We start from the raw sequence: 23,634 nt of genomic DNA, 5'->3' as shown, positions 1-23,634 counted from the left end.
CAAGATTTCTTTATGTTGGCCAGGCTGGTCTTGAATTCCTGGGCTTAAGCGATCCTCCCACTTGGGCTTCCCAAAGTTCTAGAATTATAGGCATGAGCCTTGCACCTGGCCTACTCTATTGTAGTCAGTAATGATTCACTTTGGTGGTTATAGGGCACCCAGCCTTTGTGGTAGTATACCAGTGGTCCCAGATCCAAAGAGATCCCACTTAAACTACAATCTGTTTTGTTTATCCATGTCCTTAAACCTTGCTTTTACCAAATGTTATGCCTCCTTTTTCCTTTTATTGAGTTAAAAAGGATGGTGAGGGGGGCGGGCATGGGGTGGTACAGGATGGCTCCTTAAACTCAAAGCAGAACTTTTTATGTACCTTTGGCTTTAGCTGTACTTTACATTCTATGATGAAAGATAACACCCAACACCTACCCTTTTTGTGTGTCATTAAGGTTTGTTGCTTTCCTTTTTTATTTTTCCCACTTTTTCTGGAGAAACCTTCGAAAGACTGTGGAATGTGGCTGCTAAGCAGATCTTTATACTCTGGATAATAAGCCTCAGGAAATCCTGCCAGATGTCTCAAAGCATTGACTTCCTGGTTCAGGACTAGAATGGAACTTTGGAGTAGCTAGGGGTGTGACCCAGGCCTAGGGAAATTTAGTCACAAAGAGAGGAGGAGCCTGGGAATGATTCTAATTGTCCTGATGTTGAGGGGAAAAAAATCACTTTATCACTAGAAAGTTTCCCAAACCAATGTTTACCTTATTCCTATATAGAAGTCAACCTGAAAATGACTTGGGGGTTCACAGGGATTCCCAAAGTTATTAGCTTGTATACCACTTAACAGCATTTAATTGTAGGCTCTAAATTTACACGGGCTTGTAAACCACATTTAGGAAGCTTTCTCCTGCATGGTTTTAACTTCTGATTAAGCAACAGAGCTTTCAGTAAGCATTTTCCTGTAACAGCACCTACCTTGTTTACATTCATTAGGATTTTAGGACCTCTAATTTAGGTTTTTAATCTCTCTAGATCTCTATTGTCCAGTATAGTAGCCACTAACCATATGTGCCCCTTCCTTCCTTCTTGCCTGCCTGCCTGCCTTCCTGCCTGCCTTCTTTCGTCTTCCTTCCTTTCTTTTTTCCTTTTTGTGGAGAACACGGTCTCTCTGTGTTGTCCAGGCTGGTCTCAACTCCTGAGCTCCTGCCTCTGCCTTCCTGAGTGCTGGGATTATAGGCATGAGCGACTGCATACAACATGCATTGGTCTTTTTAAATAGATTAAAATTAAATGAAATTTCAGTTCCTCAGTTCCAACTAGTCACATTTCAAGTATTCAGTAACCGTATGTGCTAGTGGCTATCATATTAGTACATGTATAGAACATTTTCCATTCTTGCAGAAAGTTCAGTTGGACAGCACTGTTCTAGCTAGTATTTCCTTTGTTCAGTTCTCCCTGACCCCCTCCCTTGAAAACCCTATAAAACAGGAACAGGAACCTCACAAAGCTTCAATTGAATCTTCCCCTAGAGACAGAAGACAATAACCGCAGATTCTCCTGACCCAGAATATGAGCAAGCACATGTCTAATCTTATCTCTTTCACTTTGTCCTAAACTTTACCAGAAAGAATGCATATTAATATAGGTACCCAGTAGTTTATACTCGGTGAATTACATCTATCTTTTGCCAGTGGCCCTGTCTGATTCATATCTGACCAGTGTCACTAGCCAAAGGAAATTTTAGTTTATAGAAGACAAAATAAGACATGAAATGCCAGAAACTAGTTTTCATTCTGTTTGCTAAACTTACTGTTATGAAATTCCCATACATCCTCGCTTTAATGAGTTCCTTGGACTGTAAGAAGTCTCAGGTGCTCAGGTAATCTAAAATCATTTCTGTCTCAGTTGTTGTTGAAGGAATTTGAATTTGTATCATTTCATATCTGAGAATGTAAAATGTTAATGCTTCAAAATAGTATTAAGCCTAAGTGGAATCCAGATAATGACAAGTACAAATAGTTCTTAATAATACATTGCAGCCAATTCATTTAGCCCATTTACAAGTTCTTTGAGTATTATGTTATATTTAAATAAATTTTTTAGTATGTAGCATAATCTTGGTTTCTAAAATGTAACATATATTTTAAGTTATAAAATAATAGATCTTCGTGGTTTTTTTTGTTGTTGTTGTTGTTGTTTTCCATTTCTTTTTGTCCTCCTAACACCTTGAAATGTCTGGTACATAGCAGGCACTAAATAAATCGTTATTGAATGAGTTGAATATTTACTAAAGTAAGTAGTTATACTTTAATGGAGAAAAATCTTGAGAGACTGAGGTAACCTGGATAAAAATACCAAGTGTGCCTTATTCAGGCCTTTCCTTCCTGTTGTGTGAAAAAGCTACTTCTTTTTTTTTTTTTTTTTTTTTGAGACAGAGTCTCGTTCTGTGGCCAAGCTGGAGTGCAGTGGTGCAATCTCAGCTCACTGCAACCTCCGCCTCCCAGGTTCAAGCGATTCGCCTGCCTCAGCCTCCCAAGCAGCTGGGACTACAGGCACGCACCATCATGCCCAGCTAATTTTTGTATTTTTAGTAGAGACGGGGTTTCACCATGTTGACCAGGATGGTCTCGATCTCTTGACCTCGTGATCCGCCTGCCTCTGCTTCCCAAAGTGCTGGGATTACAGACGTGAGCCACCACACCCAGCTGAAAAAGCTGCTTCTTAATGTAAAAAAGCATTCTGGCCTGAATACAAGCCAAAAATGTAATGTTGATTCCTGTATATCAATGTCACTTGTCCAAAGGTTAACCAGAATCTGGTCACGAGCTTATAGATCACACTCTTTTGCAGCATCTATATCTTTTTATATAGTTAATTTCTGGATTTGTCACTGGGCTACCAACCCATCATATTTATACTCCAAATTATACTTTTTGCTAAAAACCTGGCTAAGCACTCACTAAATACAAAGCAAAAAGCTACCGTAAAACTATCCCCACTTCATCTTGTGAAGCCGTTTTCAAAACAGATTTTTTGTGCGCTCATCTCATCTACTCAACAAAACTTATGGTAGAGCTGTCTTGCTCCTGGACTCTGGCATGGTAGCTGTTTTTCTGTTGTTCAGGTCCAGGTTGCAATGTGGATAAGCTCTGTCAGTCTTGATTTGAATCTCCTGAGCTCTGGAATCACTCTTTTTGAGACGGAGTCTTGCTCTGTCTCCAGAGCTGGAGTGCAATGGCGCAGTCTCAGCTCACTGCAACTTCTGCCTCCCAGGTTCAAGTGATTCTCCTGCCTCAGCCTCCTGAGTAGCTGGGATAACAGGCGCCTGCCACTGCACCCAGCTAATTTTTGTATTTTTAGTGCAGAGACGGGGTTTCACCATGTTGGCCATGCTGGTCTTGAACTCCTGACCTCAGGTGATCTGCCCACCTCGGCCTCTCAACGTGCTGGGATTACAGCCTGGCCAACATGGTGAAACCCCATCTCTACTAAAAGTACAAAAAATTAGCCGGGTGTGGTGGTGCTCACCTGTAATCCCAGCTACTGGGGAGGTTGAGGTAGGGGAATTGCTTGAACCTGGGAGTCAGTGGTTTCAGTGAGCCGAGACTGCACCACTGCACTCCAGCCTGGGCAACAAAGTAAGACTGCATCTCAAAAAAAAAATCATTGGAGTTCAGTTGGGCACTGTACCTTGTGCTAAGACCTGCCAAATGCAAGTCAGCAGCAATCATCTGCATTTTTTAGATAGTGGTCATTTGCAAGATGACAATGTAGGAAGCTGAGTCAGCAAGTTTTCTTCATTAAATATTTAAGGAACTCACTATCTCTTTAAAACAGCTCCTGAGGACATACATAAGATTAATAGTGATATGATAGAAATTTCTTCACTGTAACACGTATGCCAGAATTTAGAATTTAAGAGTTTATCCTTGGTGTTGAAAGAGTTAGTAAACAAAAGACTGCTTCCCAGAGTAACAGGGAGTAACTTGTGGACTATTTCTTGTCTTGCAGTAGCACTTGTACCATGGGCTTAGTTTTGCCTCTCTGGAGCGACACACTAATTCATTTGGATGGTGATGGGTAAGAGATTTCCTTTTTTATTCTGTTACAGAAAGCCAAGGGGTGGGGCTCCATCTTACTGCACATTCATTCAGCTAAAAGGGAGGCCCAGTGTGCCAACCGAACTTTCATGTCAGCAGCTCAATGAGTCCTTTTAAACTCCTGTTTTGTAAAGTGGAGTAAAAATACAATTTGCCAGGGTCTTTCACTTCTGTTCTTCTAGGCCGACTGTGGTAGGAATCAAGACAAAGAATAACTAGTTTGTTGGCTCTTTAATCTGAGCATGTGCGACTGTTGCAATGCTCTCCCAAAGGATGATATGTTCTGTTTCAAATAACCTCTTGCCGCCTCTGCCAGCTGTCAGCCTACAGTATAACCCCTTTGCTGTGCCAGTTCCTTCCAGTGACCCCACCCCCACCCTACCTCCTAATGTTTTTAGAATGTGTCCCCAAGAGACCAAGATGTTTGCTCCAGTTTATAAAACCAGGGTCAGGTTTGCTAAGAACCCACAAGACCTCCAAATAGAAATATACAGAACATTTTGTCCATAGCTACAGCTGGGAAACTGTATTTAATTCCCTAACTCCAATATGGGAATCCATTCATTTTGCTTGGTAGATGAAGTCAAGACAATTTTTCAAAGCTCTATGGTCAAGTCTTATACGCTAGTTAAAACTTCTACATGAAATGCCTAATGATTCCCTCTACGGAGCCAGTTGTGGTTTGCCTGGGATACATCCGTGAAAACTCACAACTGAAATAACCTACCCTAATTTGTGGATTTTTGTCTTGTTCTCATTTGTCCTTAGTGGGTTCAGTGTATCGACGGATAACAGAGTTCACATATTCAAACCTGTATCTGTGCAGGCAATGTGGTAAGATGACTTTTACTATCTCTACAAAAGTGTTTTAATGTTATTGGAGCAATATTTTGTAAGAAATGTCTGAAATGGTACAATTTGCTTTGAAAATGTTAAATGATCTGTTTGTGTAACCATCGTAGTTAAAGATGACCTAGAAATGCAATATTCAAATTTTTAACAATTGGAAGGCCTTGAGTATTGGTGAACAAGTGAAATTCAGAGGAATTCAGAGGTGGTATTCTTAGGCTCTGGCAGAGACTTAACGGTTCAGATAAGCCAGTTGATACTGAGCTTTTTTAGGGACACATTGACTAAGTTAATTACTTAGTGGACTGAGAGCCAAATCTAGAACATACACTGCTATGCATTAGCTATTTTTTTTTTTTTTTTTTTGAGACGAAGCCTCACTCTGTTGCCCAGGCTGGAGTGCAGTAGCGCAATCTCGGCTCACTGCCACTTCTGCCTCCCAGGTTCAAGCGATTCTCCTGCCTCAGCCTCCCGAGTAGCTAGGACTACAGGCATGTGCCACCACGCCTGGCTAGTTTTTTTGTATTTTTTAGTAGAGACAGGGTTTCACCATATTGGCCAGGCTGGTCTCATACTCCTGACCTCATGATCCGCCCGCCTCGGCCCCCCAAAGTGCTGGGATTACAGGTGTGAGCCACTGCGCCTGGCCTGCATTAGCTATTTCGTAAGGTAACCAGGGATAGCATTCACAGAGTTACTTTATGGATAGATAAATTTCCATTTAAACTGCTGGTGGCTATTTGCATAATGCAAATAAAGCCTAGAGAAAACATTATACTTGCTAATAACCATCAGCTGGCATATGGACATTTCAGGGCTATTTACTACGTACCAGATGTTTTACATGGATTTCATTTAATCATCATACCAAGCCCCAAAAATAATAATATTAGCCCCTTACTATGGGTGAGAAAACATGCTTTGGAGGGATTACATAACGGCCCTGAGAGTATTTCTTACATTTAGACAGGATAGATATTTCTCTCTCTCTCTCTCTCTCTCTCTCTCTTTTAAAGAGACAGGGTCTCCCTCTGTTGCCCAGGCTGGAGTACAGTGGTACAATCATAGCTTATGGCAGCCTCCAACTCCTGGGCTCGAGTGTTCCTCCTGCCTCAGCCTCCTAAGCAGCTATGACTACAGGCATATGCCACTATACCTGGCTAATTTTTTTTATTTTTTTGTGGAGACGGGGGTCTCTCTGTGTTGCCCAGGCTGGTCTTGAACTCCTGGCCTCAAGCAGTCCTCCTGCCTTGGCCTCCCAAAGTGCTGGGATTGCAGGTGTGAGCCACTGCACCTTGCCTCTTATTCTCTTATTTTAGATTATCTAGAAAATTACCTAATAGCTGGGCGCGGTGGTTCAACCCTGTAATCCCAGCACTTTGGGAGGCCGAGACAGGCGGATCACGGTCAGGAGATCGAGACCATCCTGGCTAACACGGTGAAACTCCCTCTCTACTAAAAAATACAAAAAACTAGCCGGGCGAGGTGGCGGGCGCCTGTAGTCCCAGCTACTCAGGAGGCTGAGGCAGGAGAATGGCGTAAACCCGGGAGGCGGAGCTTGCAGTGAGCTGAGATCCGGCCACTGCACTCCAGCCTGGGCAACAGAGCCAGACTCCGTCTCAAAAAAAAAAAAAAAAAGAAAGAAAGAAAGAAAGAAAATTATCTAATATAGCCAGAGAATGATGTGACTAAGATTCAGAATTCATTCCCCAGTCAGGGATTTGAATTTCAGTTTCTTATTCAGCTACCTGTTAGGTAGTAGAAGTCCCCATGAGGAGTGGAATGGACAGAATGCAAGCAAAACAAGAAATAAAAGAACCTGAAAAAGACCCCAGGGAGATAATCTACCCCTGAAAACAGAATTGATAGGATGGAAGTGGGTGGAGTACACTCCAGCCTGGGCAACAGAGTGACGCTTCGTCTCAAAAAAAAAAAAAAAAAAGTTACCTAGCACTTAAGTGCTTTAACACATTATTTTATGAAGTAGTTTAGGTATAGTGCCTTTTCCTGCACCATTGCACTCCAGTCTGGGCAATAAGAGTGAAACTCCATCTCAAAAAAAAAAAAAAAAAGAAAGAAATAGCTAATGCATAGGATGGAAGTGGGTGGAGTCACTGAACAATTAAGTCTTATCATTACCTGCAGTGATTGAGATAGGACAGAGTTTCAGGTCATGTGTTTAGACCAGATTTTTAGAGTTAGGGCATATTTTGCAGGTAAGTTTCTCATGGAAAACTTAGGAAATTTATGACCTCCTTTGACTAAGGTTCAGTTAAAGACAATTGACTTATCTGTTCTTAAGTAACAAGTAAATCCAAACAGCAGTAACAACCATAAATGATAGCATTTTCAGGTATATTTTGGGGAAGAGTACAGAGCAGTCTTAATTCAAGTAATAACCTTAAATCAAGCTTTGATGTTCTAAAGCAAGCTTGTCCAACCCATGGCCCATAGGCCACATGCATCCCAGAACAGCTTTGCATGCGGCCCAACACAAATTCATAAAACTTTCCTAAAATTCTAATCCAAATTCATAAAACTTTCCTAAAATACGAGATTTTTTTTGCAATTTTTTTTTTTTTTTTTTTAGCTCATCAACTATCATTAGTGTATTCTGTGTGTGGCCCAAGACAGTTCTTCCAATGTGGCCCAGGGAAGCCAAAAAATTAGACATCCCTGTAAAAGTAAACTGATCCTAACTCTTATTGTAGAATAAACTTTTCTTGATGTACCTTATGGGGAGTAATGAGTTGAAGTCACAGGGGAAAAAAATAGATGATGTGTGGATGAAAGCAACGTTTAGACCAGGTGTTTCCTTCACAGGAAGATAGTTACTGCAGCCTCCCACTCTGATGCAGCTGGAGTATCTGAGGTGGCTAGGCCTTGAGTGTATTTTAGAACAATTGCACCAGACTCTGTGGCATATGCTTTTGGAGCATGTGTTTCCTAGATGAAGAAACATGCATTAGGCATTCTGTAAGTTACACTAAGCTGGCTCTTACCTTTGAATCTGTGTAATGAAACTGAAATTCTCAGATTATTCTCTTGAGACTTTGGCTTACTTTGAATAATAGAAAGCATTTTTAAAAGACTCTGCAACTTTTTATTAAGGAAAACCTTTGTGTTTTCCTAATAAAAATGGACCGACACATTTCCCCTTATTAAATTGGTTTAAATTTGTTTTCTTAATTTACATTGTATAGGGTTGACAGGGATTCAAGGAACAAACACTGTGATGTACTATTGGTGGAAGAATGAACTGGAGCAGCCTTTCTGGAGAGTGATTTGCCAATATGCCTTATCATTTTGCATGATCTTTGTCCTAGTAACTACTTCTATGAGTTTACTCCATGTTTGTAAACATGGATGTGTGCAAAGATTTTAGCTATAAGAATGTTTGTCAGTGTTCTAATAATAGCAAAAAATGAAAAACAATTTAAATGATTGAAAAATAGGGATTAGTAAATTATGGTACATCTGTATCATTAAATATTATGCAACCATTAAAAATGATCCAGTTGAAAAATATTTGACATGGAAAGATGTTGATGATAGGCTGTAAAACAAAAGAGCAAGTTAGAGATGGTATGGAGAATAGGGTCATATCTTTGTTTATTATACATCTATGCATAGCCAAAAAGACTGGAAAAATCTACACTAAAACCTTAACAGCGGTTATTTCAGGGTGGTAGGATTACAGGATATTTCTGCCTTTTCTCTGAGGTCCCTAATTTTCTAAAGTAGACATGCATCATTTTTGTTACGAGGGAAACAAAAAAATATATATATATTTTTGAGACAGAGTCTCACTCTGTCACCTAGGCTGCAGTGCAGTGGCACCATCTCAGCTAACTGCAGCCTCCGTCTCCCAGGTTCAAGCGATTCTCCCACCTCAGCCTCCCGAGTACCTGGGACTACAGGCATGTGCCACTGCTCCCGGCTAATTCTTGTATTTTTAGTAGAGACAGGGTTTCACCATGTTGGTTAGGCTGATCTTGATCTCCTGACCTCAAGTGATCCACCCACCTTGGCCTCCCAAAGTGCTAGGATTACAGGCATGAGCCACCATGCCTAGCCATGATGTCTTTTTTCTTCGACAGACATTAGTTTATAGCTAATGATATTTCACTCAACAAATACTAATTGAGCTCCATCTATGAACTATAGGTATTCTTTTAGTCACTTGGGTAAACAAAGTGTAGAAAGGTTCTTGCTCTTGTATAACTTACTTCCTAGTATTTCTAGCTTAAACTTTTCCCACATATATAATGAAAAATCTACTTTTCAATTTGTTTACTCTTCCTGAGTTCCTGAGTTCAGACAGAGCCAGAAGGTTTAATTAGTCTCAGAATTACCAGAGCTAGGCCAGGCATGGTGGCTCACACCTGTAATCCCAGCATTTTTGGAGGCTAAGACGTACGGATGTCTTGAGTCCAGGAGTTCTAGACCTGCCTGACCAACATAACGAAAACCTGTTCAACTAAAAATACAAAAATTAACCTGGTGTAGTGGCATGCACCTGTAATCCCAGCTACTACTTGGGAGGCTGAGGCATGAGAATCACTTGAACCCAGGAGGTGGAGGTTGCAGTAAGCAGAGATCACACCACTGCACTCCAGCCTCGGTGACAGAGTGAGTCACTGTCTCAACAAAAAAGAATAACCAGATCTGTTCTTAGAAAGTAGCTCATGGATTTAAAGAGACTAGGAGACTAAGGCAGCAGGAATAATAAGTATCATTAGATCAATACTTCCTGGAAATTAAAGGACATGTCCTCAAGGCTTAGGGACATCCATCTATGTGATCTTTGTGAAGCCTCTTAAGAATTACAGAAAATGTATGCTGTAACATCCTGTGCTGAGGGAAACAAATCCTTATATGGCAAATTAGTCAGATCTTTAGTTTTCTAATGATACAGCAGTCACTGCATGGTTCTAACTATAGGATCATGTGCTCCGTAGGTACCTGGACCTATTTTTCACTGGTGAGTTGTCAGCTCTCCTTCCCTACCTTCTCCCTACCTTAATGATGCATCATATCTTTCAGCAAATGTCTTGTCCCTTGCTGTGGATAGATAATATGGTATAATCAGAATTGGAGAATCTTGAATTTCAAGGAGTAGATTCTCCAGAGGACAAATTCTACGGAATTTAAAAATTAGAAGAGTTTGGGGTACACAGGTTGCTGGCCTTTGGCACCCCACAGTTCTATGGTGCTCATTTCCCAGCATATCTTTCAGGTCTGCACTACAGAGCTTACACAAGGCTTGTGAAGTTGCCAGAGCGCATAACTACTACCCAGGCAGCCTATTTCTCACCTGGGTGAGTTATTACGAGAGCCATATCAACTCAGATCAATCCTCAGTCAATGAATGGAATGCTATGCAAGATGTCCAGTCCCACCGGCCCGACTCTCCAGCTCTCTTCACCGACATGTAAGTCAGTTTGCTAAGGATTATGGAAGTTCTCTCCATTATGTCCTGAGGAGTCATAAGAAGCATGTTCTGCCCTAATCTTTTCTCTTGGGGAATTAATCTTACCTAGGAATATTAGTCACTGTCAATACCACATATCTGCCACACATGAAGAATCCTATTCTTGCTGTTGCCTGCAAAGGCCTGTGAAGCTTCACCCCAAGGCACAGTGAAGTCTCCATAGTCAAAAACTGCAATACCATAAAATTTCATTATTCAGATTCCACTAATTTGAAAATTGAGTTTAAAGGAGTTGGGCTGAAGTTTGAGTTTGCATTATCTGAAAGAATCAGTTTAGTAAGCATTATTGGTGATATAAAGAAGCTTTCAAAGTCATGTTTATAATACTTAAGAAAAGAAGATGTTTCCAGTCAACTTAATGCCTAACTTGTTAAGCTAATTTTTTTTTTTAAAAGACAGGATCTCACTCTGTCACCCAAGCTGGAGTACAGTGGCACAATCATAGCTCGCTGCAGCCTCAAACTCCTGGGCTTAAGTGATCCTCTCACTTCAGCCTGCAAAGTACCTAGGACTACAGGCATGTGCCACCACACCTGGCTAATTTTTAAATTTTTATTTTTTTAGAGATGGGGGTCTCACTATGTTGCTCAGGCTGGTCTTAAACTCCTGGCCTCAGTCCTCCTGCCTCAGCCTACCAAAATGCTGGGATTACAGGTGTGAGCCACTACACCCAGCCTGTTGATTTTTAACTTAAAAAAAATTTTTTAATATTTTATCATTCAAATGTCTTCTGCTTTACCTTTCCGTTGATAAGTCCTTGTCAGTACAATTTAATTAAATCTCCCTAGTGTACTGTGAGTTAGATAACAGCCTAAGGTAAAGCTGATGTTTATTTCCTTTTTAGGTCTATGTGTTGAAACTTCTGTGGCTATTTTGGAAATTTTTTTACACTTAGTGCCTGCTTTGTAAATTCGTCATGATGTTTCTTTTGCTCTAAATTGATCTTTCTGCACTTCCAAGGTATTCTACAGTAGGGAAAGAAGAGTAGCTAGTTACTGTCTGACCTTACAAACAGGATTCTCCTTTAGATTCCTAAAGTCATGCCAAAACAGTTCCTGGTTTTTTTTTTGGGGGGTGGGGAGGGGTTTTTTTTTTTGTTTTTTTTTAGGACAGAGTCTTGCTCCGTCGCCAGGCTGGACTCTGCTCACAGCAACCTCTGCCTCCCGGGTTCAAGCAATTCTCCTGCCTTAGCCTCCTGAGTAGCTGGGATTACAGATGCCCGCCACCACACCCAGCTAATTTTTTGTATTTTTAGTAGAGACAAGGTTTTGCTATGTTGCCCAGGCTGGTTTCAAACTCCCGAGCTCAGGCAATCCACCTGCCTTGGCCTCCCAAAGTGGTGGGATTACAGGCTGAGCCACCGTGCGCCCAGCCAGGTTGTTTTTTTTTTTTAAACAGAATAATTTATTTTATTCTATTTTTTGAGACCAAGTCTCACTCTGTCGCACGGGCTGGAATACAGTGGCATGATCTTGACTTACTACAATCTCTGCCTCCCGGGTTCAAGCAGTTCTCCTGCCTCAGCCTACCAAGTAGCTGGGATTACAGGCGTGTGCCACCACAGTCAGCTAATTTATGTATTTTTAGTAGTGACGGGGTTTCTCCATGTTGGCCAGGCTAGTCTCCGCTTGCCTCGGCCTCCCAAAGTGCTGGAATTACAGGCGTGGCCACTGCACCTGGCCTAAAAAATGCTCTTTACTAGAAAAGGTGAACTTTCCAAAAATTGTATGAAAGGAACAGTCAAAAAAGCAGTGGAATTTTTTTTTGCACAGGGTGTTATTGCTACTAGGACTTTCTTTTCCGTAGCCTTGGTCTTTTCAGAATCTCACAGTAATTGAAAAGATAAAGATTCATGGGAAATGTTACTGGTGATTTCATGCTTTACAGCTAGGTGATGAGTTTCAGAGAAATGGATGTCTCATCTAGCTCAAAAAAGCACATTCTAAACCAGACTTACATGAGAGAGAGATAAATTTTCTTCCCATTTTTTCCAGATTTTATTAGAGACAATTTGGGCACAGTGGCTCATACCTGTAATCTCAGCACTTTGGGAGGCCAGCGCAGGTAGATCACCTGAGGTCAGGAGTTCGAGACCATCCTGGCCAACATGGTGAAACCCCTGTCTCTTCTGAAAATACAAAAATTAGCCGGGCATGGTGGCAGGCGCCTATAATCCCAGCTACTCAGGAGGCTGAGGCAGGAGAATCACTTGAATCTGAGAGGCAGAGGTTGCACTGGCCCGAGAAGATCACACAGATCATGCCACTGCACTCCAGCCTGGGCGACAGAGCGAGACTCTGTCTCAAAAAAAAAAAAAAAAAAGATTTTATTAGAGAAGATTTTGACACTACACAAAAAACAAGAAGAAGAAGGAAATTACTCTTACTCTCTTTACATCCCTAAGCAAAAAACATAAAGGCAGTCCTTGGCAAATGATAAAGGCTTATTAACTGTTAGTTCTTAGTATGTGCAATAATAACCCTAATTTTAAGATATATTTTAAGAACTTCTGTCTGTTTACAGAAAAAGAATACACGAAAGCTGTAGGCCAGAGTGTTGTTAATAATTATCTCTAGGTAGAGGGATTTTCAGTGGTTTTTATTTACTTTATATATTTTCCAAATTTTTCTCCAATGAAATTGAGGAGGAAAAAGCAGATTTGTGTGTTGTAATGCTTTTTCCATTCCTCCTCCTCCCCCTCCCTAAGTTGACTAGAAAAGCCTATAAAACGATACTGAGAATACAGGGAGAATGTGTGCCAAAATGGACTTAAATACTCTTCTGTGAATAATTTATATTTTGAAATCCAAGGAAAGGAGGAAGAAGGGAATATACATATATGGGATATACATCTGGTGTTATGCCAGCACTTCATGCATGTTCTCATAAGAATATCATGAGACAGGTATTATTGCTCTACTCTTTCTTTTTTTTTTTTTTTTTTTTAAGATGGAGTCTCACTGTTTTCAGCCCAGGCTAGAGTACAATGGCACTATCTCAGCTCACTGCAGCCTCCGCCTCCGGGGTTCCAGCAATTCTCCTGCCTCAGCCTCCCAAGTAGCTAAGATTACAGGTGCCCGCCACCATGCCCGGCCAATTTTTGTATTTTTAGTAGAGACGGGGTTTCACCGTGCTGGCCAGACTGGTCTCGAACTCCTGACCTCAGGTGATCCACCTGCCTCAGCCTCCCAAAGTGCTGGGATTACAGGTGTGAGCCACCACACCCAGCCTACTCTACTTATTTTATAGAAAAGGAAACAGAGGCGCAGGGAAGAAGGAACTTGTTAGAAGTCACACCACCAATAGCAGGGCTGGAATTAAAACCTAGGTCTTTCTACTCCCCAACCACTCTGCCTCAAACACCTGTGAAGAATTAAAGGAAAAATTGCTTAGGAACTAGCGAATCTGACCCATGAACACAGGTACTAAAATTTGTTTTTACCTTTTTGTTTTTCCTTGAGACAGAGTCTTGCTGTGTTACCCAGGCTGGAGTGCAGTGGTACAATCAGAGCTCACTGCAGCCTCCACCTCTAGGGCTCAAGCAGTCCTCCCACCTCAGCCTCCCAAGTAGATGTGGAACTACAGCTATGTGTCACTATGCCTGGCTAATTTTTTATTTTTATTTTTTGTAGATATGGGGTTTCGCCAATTGCCTGGGCTAGTCTCGAACTCTTAAGCTCAAGCAATTCACCCACCTCAGCCTCCCAAAGTGCTGGGATTACATGCATTAACCACTGCACCTGGCCCAATATTTATTTTTAATGGAAGACTGAAATTATACATTTATTTTCTACCGTTAGCTATGTCTAAGATAAATAAAGCATGGATAAGAATTTTAATCCTAGTTAAGACAGGAACACCTTGGCTGATTGAAGAGAAACACCTCAGGTATTAGCTGTGTTCTGTAGGGTTCGTGAGAAATTAAGAGCCCGAGTGGTGGGAAGCCCCAAGGTTGTGGGGTTAGAGCATCCATCTCTGAAGATTACCAAAGCTATTTTTGCAACCAGCGATAAGGCTGTAGGCAGCAAGGGCAGGCAGGATGCCTGAAGGCTTAGTCCATTTTCATCTCCAAATAAGGAGGTGCAGAGCCAGATACCTTTCTTGAGTAGGTGGTGGGAGTTGGGGAGGAGATGAAACAAAGTACTCCCTGTCAACCTCATTCAAATTCTGCATAATCTGAAATAATGCTTTAGAGGAGAAGTATCCAGTTACATTGAACCACTACTTTTCTAATAATTGGAGAGTCAGCTACCTAGTTTGATTTCATATTAAAGTTTGAAGGGTGATTTTATTTTTAAGAGAGTCAGAAGACTAAAGGAAGTGACAATCCTTCAGGTAGAGCATTAGGCTAGGCTGAGCATTCTAATTCTCCTGTGCCAGTGTGGTTATCAGCATGTCATTTAACTTTTCAGTTGTTTGTTTCCTCTACCTGTAAAACAAGGATAACTATTTCACAGAGATATTGTGAGAACTGTCATTAAAAGGAAAGCATTCTGGATAGAAGGGCTCCTAAGTCAGCAGTCCCCAGCCTTTTTGGCACCAGGGACTGGTTTCCTACAGACAGGGAGCAGTGGGGTGGGGATGGTTTCATGATGAAACTGTTTCACCTCAGATCTTTAGGCATTAGTTAGCTTCTCATAAGGAACATGCAACCTTGATCCCTCACATGTGCAGTTCACAATAGGGTTTGCGCTCCTATGAGAATCTAATGCCGCTGATCTGACAGGAGGCGGAGTTCAGGCAGTAATGCTTGCCCGCCGTTCACCTCCTGCTCTGCTCTGCTGCCCGCTTCTAACAGGCCACTGACCAGTACCCATTGGGTACCCCTGCTCTAAGTAGTTGATCTCTACATCCGATTTTGGGAGAGGATTTGCCTTATTGAAGAAGGCAGGATCATTCTTTTTTCTTTCACATTTTCTAGAACCACAATATTGACTTATCAGCATAAGGTGGCATTTTAAACCACAGGAGATTTAGTTCCGTGGTAGGTCCTAGTACTGGTCTACTGAGCTGGGTATTCTAGCTCAGTAAGTAATACCCAGAATACAGAAACAAGTATGGGTATCGTCCTCCATTAAAGTATTACAATCTGCCAGGCGCGGTGGTTCACGCCTGTAATCCCAGCACTTTGGGAGGCCAAGACGGGCAGATCACGAGGTCAGGAGATCGAGACCATCCTGGCTAACACGGTGAAACCCCGTCTCTACTAAAAATACAAAAATTAGCCGGGCGTGGTGGCAGGTGCCTGTAGTCCAGCAACTCAGGAGGCTGAGGCAGAATGGCATGAACCCAGGAAGCGGAGCTTGCAGTGAACCAAAATTGCGCCACTGCACTCCAGCCTGGGCAACAGAGCGAGACTCCATCTCAAAAAAAAAAAAATATTACAATCAGTACACCCAAATTATCTTTGCTCCCTCATGATCTAAATACATGAATGTATTAAAGGGCTTTAGACACATATAACCTCTTCAAAGTAATAATTTCTAATATGTTTAAATTCTGTACATTCTGAAAATTAATAAGCTTTTCAAAATATGATTTTATTTTGCCATGCTTCCACAATATGAATTTGAGGGTAACAAAGGCAAGGTTTACTAAATTGGAAGCCTAATCAAATGGTACATTCATTAACTTAGTCAAATTCCTGCTTAAGAATAATCATTATTTCTCTCTTTTCAGACCTACTGAACGTGAACGAACAGAAAGACTAATTAAAACCAAATTAAGGGAGATCATGATGCAGAAGGATTTGGAGAATATTACATCCAAAGAGGTAAGAGACCTTGAGTCCTTGTTTGTTCCAAGGCTAGCAGTGGTATAACACTAGGTGTGGGGCTGGAAATAGTGCATAGTTGAAAGTACAGAGGGACTTTAAGAGATGGGTACAATATGTCATCTTTGTTTCAGATAAGAACAGAGTTGGAAATGCAAATGGTGTGCAACTTGCGGGAATTCAAGGAATTTATAGACAATGAAATGATAGTGATCCTTGGTCAAATGGATAGCCCTACACAAATATTTGAGCATGTCTTCTTGGTAAGTTTTAAGCCTACTTTAAGTGGTGTGCTAAAGCTAACCCATATGGACTCAGGGGCGGGGGTAATTGTTAAATTTTATTATACATCAATAAAATGTAACTTACATTAAAGACAAAAGTGATAAGTACTCAAACCTCATCACTTCCTAATTATTTTATTACTTTTTTGTGTGTGCGTGTGTGTGTCTCGCTCTGTTGCCCAAGCTGGAGTGTGGTGGCACAATCTCGTCTCACTGCAACCTCTGCCTGCCGGGTTCAGGCAATTCTCCTGCCTTAGCCTCCCAAGTAGCTGGGACTACAGGTGCATACCACCACACCCAGCTAATTTTTGTATTTTTAGTAGAGACGGTGTTTTGCCATCTTGGCCACATTGGTTTTGAACTCCTGACCTCAGGTGATCCGCCCGTCTGGGCCTCCCAAAGTGCTGGGATTACAGGCATGAGCCACTGTGCCTGGCCCTCATTTTTAATTTTGTTTTTATTTTTGAAACAGGGTCTCACTCTATTGTCCAGGCTGTAGTGTAGTGGCACAATCTCGGCTCAGTGCAGCCTCAACCTCACAGGCTCAAGTGATTCTCCCTTCTCAGCCTCCTGAGTAGCTGGGACCACAAGCATGTGCCACCACCCCCATCTAATTGTTGTATTTTCTGTGGGGGGGATGGGGTTTTACCATGTTTGCCAGGCTGGTCTCGAACTCCTGAGCTCAAGTGATCCGCCCACTTCATCCTTCCCAAAGTGCTGGGATTACAGGCATGAGCCATCGCACCTGACCCCAAATAGGATGATCCTTTAAGGTCACTCTCAAATCTGCCAAATGTGTCTAAGGTCTGATATATCTGAGCAGAGCTGGTGGGAGCTACTCTATAACTGAGAGATGAGACTACTGGACTTTCAAACATATGAAACCCTGTAGCTACACTTTGAGTCCCTACTTTTATGATTACCAAAAAATTGGTGACTAAAAATTGTTTTTCATGGTTCCTGAACATTTAGTGACCTTGTAACTAGCCCAAGAAGACCTCTCTGACAGGTAGATTATGAAAGCTTCTAAAATCCTAAGACCTATTTCTCTCTCAAATGTTAGAGTTTTAGTTCTTATCTGTACATGTAGTGGGAACAAAGTTAACAAGAATAATTAAAATCAATGGAGAATGCCAAAACCTCATTTTGTGTCCACTTCCCACACTTTCATCAAAAATGCTTACAAGGAAGCCAATCAGTTGGTTTGAATTTCACTTCCTTTCTCTTCTTGAGGACGTTTATAAACTGTGAAATGATTAGAAGCTAGGAGACAGAAGAGAAGGGGAATAAATGCTCAGGAACTGACTAAACTGGATCCACCTCACTCTGAATATTCAAGTGTTTATTTCATGAGGCACTCAGACTATGCCTTTGAAGACTTGTGCCCTGAAATAACTTGTTGACACTCTAGGCTATATGTGTCTAGAGTGATTCATAGTGGTGTATTAGCTATGAAATTACTCATGAAAAGCTGTGAGCTGGGAGGGGGACTTATTTTCCATTACTTTAACTGACCAATATGTGTTGGCATTTCTGGTTGTAGATCATACTGCAAAACTGGTATTGGCTTTTCCATTTGCAAGGCAGCTGGCTTTGTTGTCTCTTATGTATACTTCCACAAGGATTCAGATATATCCTGCTCTTGTATTGTTGGAAAGAATCTTTGTGTTATCTATAGAAAACTTGTGAGTCACTCATTCTATGAGGCCCTCCCAACTGTTTTTTTTTTTTTTTTTTTTGAACAGTAATTTTTATGAAGGGCGAATAGCTTTGGTCCACAGGAGTTCTTGTGCCTGAAGCTGCAAACTTGGGAGTCAAGTTTCCCATTGAGCTTGGCTTTTAACACTTAAAAGAATATAGACATGATGAAGATCAAATACAGTCAGTTTCTGACTGATCAACCTGTTTTATTTCATGCGTGCTTCCCTGTGTTCTTGACCCACTCAAGAACTACTCCTCAAATGGTATATTTTAGGCCATACAAGCAAATTTTAATAGTATTGTAAGCAGAAAAAACAATCTAATTTCCCCAAAATTACATTTCTCTAATCAGCTACAAATGCATTTGAGCATTTGTGCCAGTAGATTAATACCATGATTTCATTATTGTCAGGTGTAATCTTCTGTCTTGAGTTTTTTTATTATTAAAAAAAATAATTCTGGGCCGGGTGCCGTGGCTCGCACCTGTAATCCCAGCACTTTGGGAGGCTGAGGCAGGTGGATCACGAGGTCAGGAGATCGAGACCATCCTGGCTAACATGGTGAAACCCTGTCTCTACTACAAATACAAAAAAATTAGCTGAGCATGGTGGCAGGCGCCTGTAGTCCCAGATACTTGGGAGGCTGAGGCAGGAGAGTGGTGTGAACCCAGAAGGCGGAGCTTGCAGTGAGCCAAGATCGCGCTACTGCACTCCAAACTGGGTGACAGAGCGAGACTCTGTCTCAAAAAAATAAATAAATAAAATAATTCTGGCCAGGTGTGGTGGCTCACACCTATAATCCCAGCACTTGAGGTGGCCAAAGCAGGAGAATCACCTGAGCCTGGGAGTTGGAGGCTACAGTGAGCTATGATCATTCCGCTGCACTCCACCCTGAGCAACAAAGTGAGACCCTGTCTAAAAATAATGATAATCCATGTTCATTTTTAAAACTTTTAGAAGACAATAGATTATTATATTTATTTAATCAAGACTGATAATCACCATCATCTTTTGTTATGTAATATTGCCTTCCAATCTTTTTTTTTTTTGAGACGGAGTCTTGCTCTGTCACCCACGCTGGAATGCAGTGGTGCGATCTCAGCTCACTGCAACCTCCACCTCCCAGGTTCACATGATTCTCCTGCCTCAGCCTCTCGAGTAGCTGGGATTACAGGCACACACTACCACACCCGGCTAATTTTTTGTATTTTTAGTAGAGACGGGATTTCACTATGTCAACCAGACTGGCCTCAAACTCCTGATCCCCCCGCCTCAGCCTCCCAAAGTGCCAGGATTACAGGCATGAGCCACCGCCCCCAGCTCCAATCTTTTTTACTTTTATTTATAGATGTACATATATATTTTTGTATATACACACACAGATATGATACATCGACTTTTTTTTTTTTTAATTTTTTTTTTTTTAGACGGAGTCTTGCTGTGTCGCCCAGGCTGGGGGGCAGGGGCCGGAACTCCACTCCCTGCAAGCTCCGCCTCCCGGGTTCACACCATTCTCCTGCCTCAGCCTCCCAAGTAGCTGGGACTACAGACCCCGCCACCTCGCCCGGCTAATTTTTGTATTTTTAGTAGAGATGGGGTTTCACCTAGTTAGCCAGGATGGTCTCGATCTCCTGACCTCGTGATCCGCCTGCCTCGGCCTCCCAAAGTGCTGGGATTACAGGCGTGAGCCACCGCGCCCAGCTGACTTTTATTTTTTTAAAGAGCAGTGTTACGTTCACAGCAAAATTGAGCAAAAGGTATAGAGATTTCCCATCTACAACTTATCCCAGCACATGCATAGTCTCTGCCACTCCTCCACCAGACTGGTACATTTGTTACAGCTCATCAGTCTACATTGGCACATCATTATAAACTAAAGCCCATAGTTTACAATAGAGTTCACTCTTGGTGTTGTACGTTGTATGGATTTGGACAAATTTATTACATATATTCACTATTAGAGTATCACATAGAATTTTTTTTAAATACACATCTGTGTACTTTTTTTGCACATCAGCATTGTGTATATATGTACATATTTTTGAACAAATGAAAATGTCTTCAGCTTCAGGTATAATTCTGTATTCTAGAAAATGGACATTTTCTTTCCATTGTGAATATTTGGGGGAAAAAAACTTCAAAATTGAGGAACCCTGTAATTTAACTCCTACCTAACAAAGTAAATGCATGAACAAGTTGTCTAAACATTTTATTATACTTGTTCCTTGGTGGCTTCCTCCCTTTGTTTACACTGCCATACCCTATGTCCAAATCCCTGTCTCTTCTCCATTGAGTCTTTGCCCTGCTGGGTTTCCCAGCAGTTGACATGGAAAAAGAGGCATTCTAGCTGCAAGTGGTGTTGATTTTCTGCAAAGTCATCTCATCTTGTGCATAGCTGCCATGCCTGGAGCTCAACCAGATTGAGTAAAGAGAGGCAACAGGATTTCTCCCTCCCTTTGGAAGAATGCTCAGCTCTGCAGTGTACTGCACAGAGATCTGTTTATTAAGGAAAGTATCCAGCTGGTATGGAGTGGGAAAGTGTAGATTATAGCTTAAATAAAAGCTGCATTGAGAAGAGAGAATTGGTTGGTGGGAAGCCAGGTTGTTTCTAGAAAAAGAGATTCTACACCCTTACAAGCATATCACTTCTCTGAGCTGGAAGCCTTTGCCCAACTAAGTTTCAGTATCAACAGCTCTCCTGGAGGCTGTCCGATTTGGCTGAGAAAAAGCTGGATGTTGACAGAGACCCTTTGCAGAAAAGCAGGCAAACAAGTATATTGGACGCATAACGAGTAATTTTGTTCGTGAATTTAAAAAATAGTCAGAACTTTTACTGCTGATTATCTTTTCCAAGATTTGACATTACAGTATTTGACATCTTTTTGGAAAGTGTTTCCTTTTCAGAGAAAAATTCAGCCTAGGGAGAGGATCAGGAAAAAATAACTAGTGGGTACTAGGCTTAATACCTGGGTGATGAAGTAATCTGTACAACAAACCCCTATGACACCAGTTTACCTATGTAACAAACCTGCATATATACCCTTGAACTTAAAAAAATAAGTCATCCTCACTGGGCACGGTGGCTCACGCCTGTAATCCCAGCACTTTGGGAGGCCAAGGCGTGCAGATCACAAGGTCAGGAGATCGAGACCGTCCTGGTGAACATGGTGAAACCCTGTCTTTACTAAAAATACAAAAAAATTAGCCGGGTGTGGTGGCGGGCGCCTGTAGTCCCAGCTTCTCGGGAGGCTGAAGCAGGAGAAAAAGTCATCAAATTGGTTACTTTTACTGTAGATGCAGAGAAACAGAGGGTGTGTAAATAGATGAGACAGTAATCGAAAGGATTATTTTATCACATTCATGATTTTTGTCCCTGAATTGGAGGTGTGGCATAAACGTCTCTTAGAAAGAAAAGTTAATAAAGAGCTTATGCCTGGTTGCCACAGTAATGTGACTTACAGTATTGAGGCTTATAGAAATGATATGATAAAATATGGACACAGATACCAGTCCTTGGGTATTACGTCAAGTTATATTTATCTTAGCATAACTCCCACAGTATAGTCCTTATTTGCTAGAAATGTGCTGTCCTCTTCTATTTTCCTTGGACAGCTGGACTCCAGCAAGGCTATTTCCTGAGGATAACATGAAAAGAAATTAGTTACTTGGGTCTTTAGGCCAGCCTATAGTGCAAGGGAACCAGAGTAAAAGATGGAAATGAACTTACTTTAAAATGTATTATAGTCTAAATGTTTCATTTTACACTTCAGTAAAATTAGAAAATGCTTTACATAATTACATAGAACATAATGCAAACCCCGGGAGAATTGTCACCATAAGCCTATGAAGCATGGGGGGAAAATTGGGTCTGCGAAGGGCCCCAGAAGTCTAATATACATGGCATTTGTATTGAGGACAGAAATGTAATTATACCAAGTGGTCTCCAGGTCTTTCAGATTGAACCTGAAGCAGCACTAACTGTAGCCCAAGTCACTTTATATGGGCTTCAGTGAGTCAGTAACCAGTGCCTTTAATTCATTTGCCAATGGATAGGTATCACTTCACATTGTCAGGTTGAACTCTCTCTGGACAGGTAGATGAAAACCAGGGACTTTATCCATCACGTCAGTGTTATTTTCATCTAACTGGACAGAGTTCCATGAAGAATTTAGATTTCTAAATTAAGAAGTGAGGTGGTCACATTTCGCTGGCTCCAGTTTAACCTCTCAGCCCCTATTGTTTGGCATCTGTCTCCTTGAAGTCCTTTATAGTTCTTGCCTATTTCTTTGGTGTGGGAGCTTGTTTTCTAAGGTTGAGCAGAGCCTTCAGAGCCTCCCGTATTTTTTTAAAACAAGCCAGCAGGGCCCTTGCCTGTACATCACTGACTGACCTTTTCCTAAATGGAACTTGAGCACAGTGTCCTTGAGCTCTCCCAGTTCAATGGCCAGATTACAGATCACCTGTAATATGATAGTACTTACACAACACTTGACAATTTTCATAGTGCTTCGTTTCCTGGTCACATTTGATCTTCCAATTAACAAACATTTATCGATCCTCTTTATTGTGTGAGGCATGAGACTAGGTATTTGTACAGTCTGATCTAATTCTAGAAGGAGAGCATGATGAGCCATATCAGATAGATACTCAGAGAAGGCCAGTGGAATAAAGATACAGTGGTGATAAGACAATTAGGAGAGGTCATTAGTAACATCAGCAAGAGTGATGAGAGTGGAGGCCCAAGTGCTATGGATGAGACATGTGGGAAATCAGGAAATAGAGAAAGTGAGTATTTGCTTTTTTGTTGTTGTGTTTTTTTTTTTTTTTTTTGAGACAGAGTTTTACTCTTTTTGCCCAGGCTGGAGTACAATGGTGCTATCTTGGCTCACTGCAACCTCCACCTCCCGGGTTCAAGTGATTCTCATACCTCAGCCTCCCAAGTAGCTGGGATTACAGGCACACACCACCACACCAAGCTAATTTTTGTATTTTTAGTAAAGACAGGGTTTCACCATGTTGGCCAGGTTGGTCTCAAACTCCTGACCTCAGGTGATCCCCCCACCTCAGTCTCCCAAAGTGCTGGGACTACAGGCGTGAGCCACTGCGCCCATCCAGAAAGTGAGTATTTGACTTTGTTTCTATGAAGCCATGAAGGAAAGAGAGAAAGGACAGAGTCTGCAGGAGGATTTATGACAGAGAGAGGGGTTTTCCATTTTAATATGGGAAAGCCTTTACATGTATAATTAGAGGGAAAGGTACCCATTAAATATATAGGACTGGGGTGAGAAGGGTGTTTCATTTTACAAATAAAGACAGAGAGGGTGGCCAGGCACAGTGGCTCATGTCTGTAATCCCAACACTTTGGGAGGCTGAGGCGGGCAGATCACAAGGTCAAGAGATGGAGACCATCCTAGCCAACATGGTGAAACTCTGTCTCTAC

At 41.6% G+C, this 23,634-nt stretch overlaps 1 protein-coding gene across 4 annotated transcripts in view; it reads left to right on the top strand.

The window, feature by feature from the left end:
• The window catches only part of SSH2 (slingshot protein phosphatase 2), a 321,074-nt gene that overhangs the window by 259,150 nt on the left and 38,290 nt on the right, over positions 1-23,634 (top strand). For 2 of the 4 annotated variants that reach the window (XM_011940852.1, XM_011940851.1), the window contains 5 exons: positions 4,006-4,074; positions 4,863-4,928; positions 10,183-10,377; positions 16,117-16,210; positions 16,345-16,473. In XM_011940852.1, coding sequence (XP_011796242.1) covers positions 4,006-4,074; positions 4,863-4,928; positions 10,183-10,377; positions 16,117-16,210; positions 16,345-16,473 — 553 coding nt within the window. Of the gene's footprint in view, positions 1-4,005; positions 4,075-4,862; positions 4,929-8,146; positions 8,398-10,182; positions 10,378-16,116; positions 16,211-16,344; positions 16,474-23,634 lie in introns of those variants that run through there. The other 2 variants (XM_011940854.1, XM_011940853.1) reach the window with 1 other exon arrangement.

Source organism: Colobus angolensis, unplaced genomic scaffold (genome assembly GCF_000951035.1).
Source record: "Colobus angolensis palliatus isolate OR3802 unplaced genomic scaffold, Cang.pa_1.0 Scaffold193, whole genome shotgun sequence".
Classification (NCBI taxonomy): Eukaryota; Metazoa; Chordata; class Mammalia; order Primates; family Cercopithecidae; genus Colobus; species Colobus angolensis.
The sequence above is the reverse complement of the archived record's forward strand: the minus strand, read 5'-3'. Positions and strand labels throughout refer to the sequence as shown.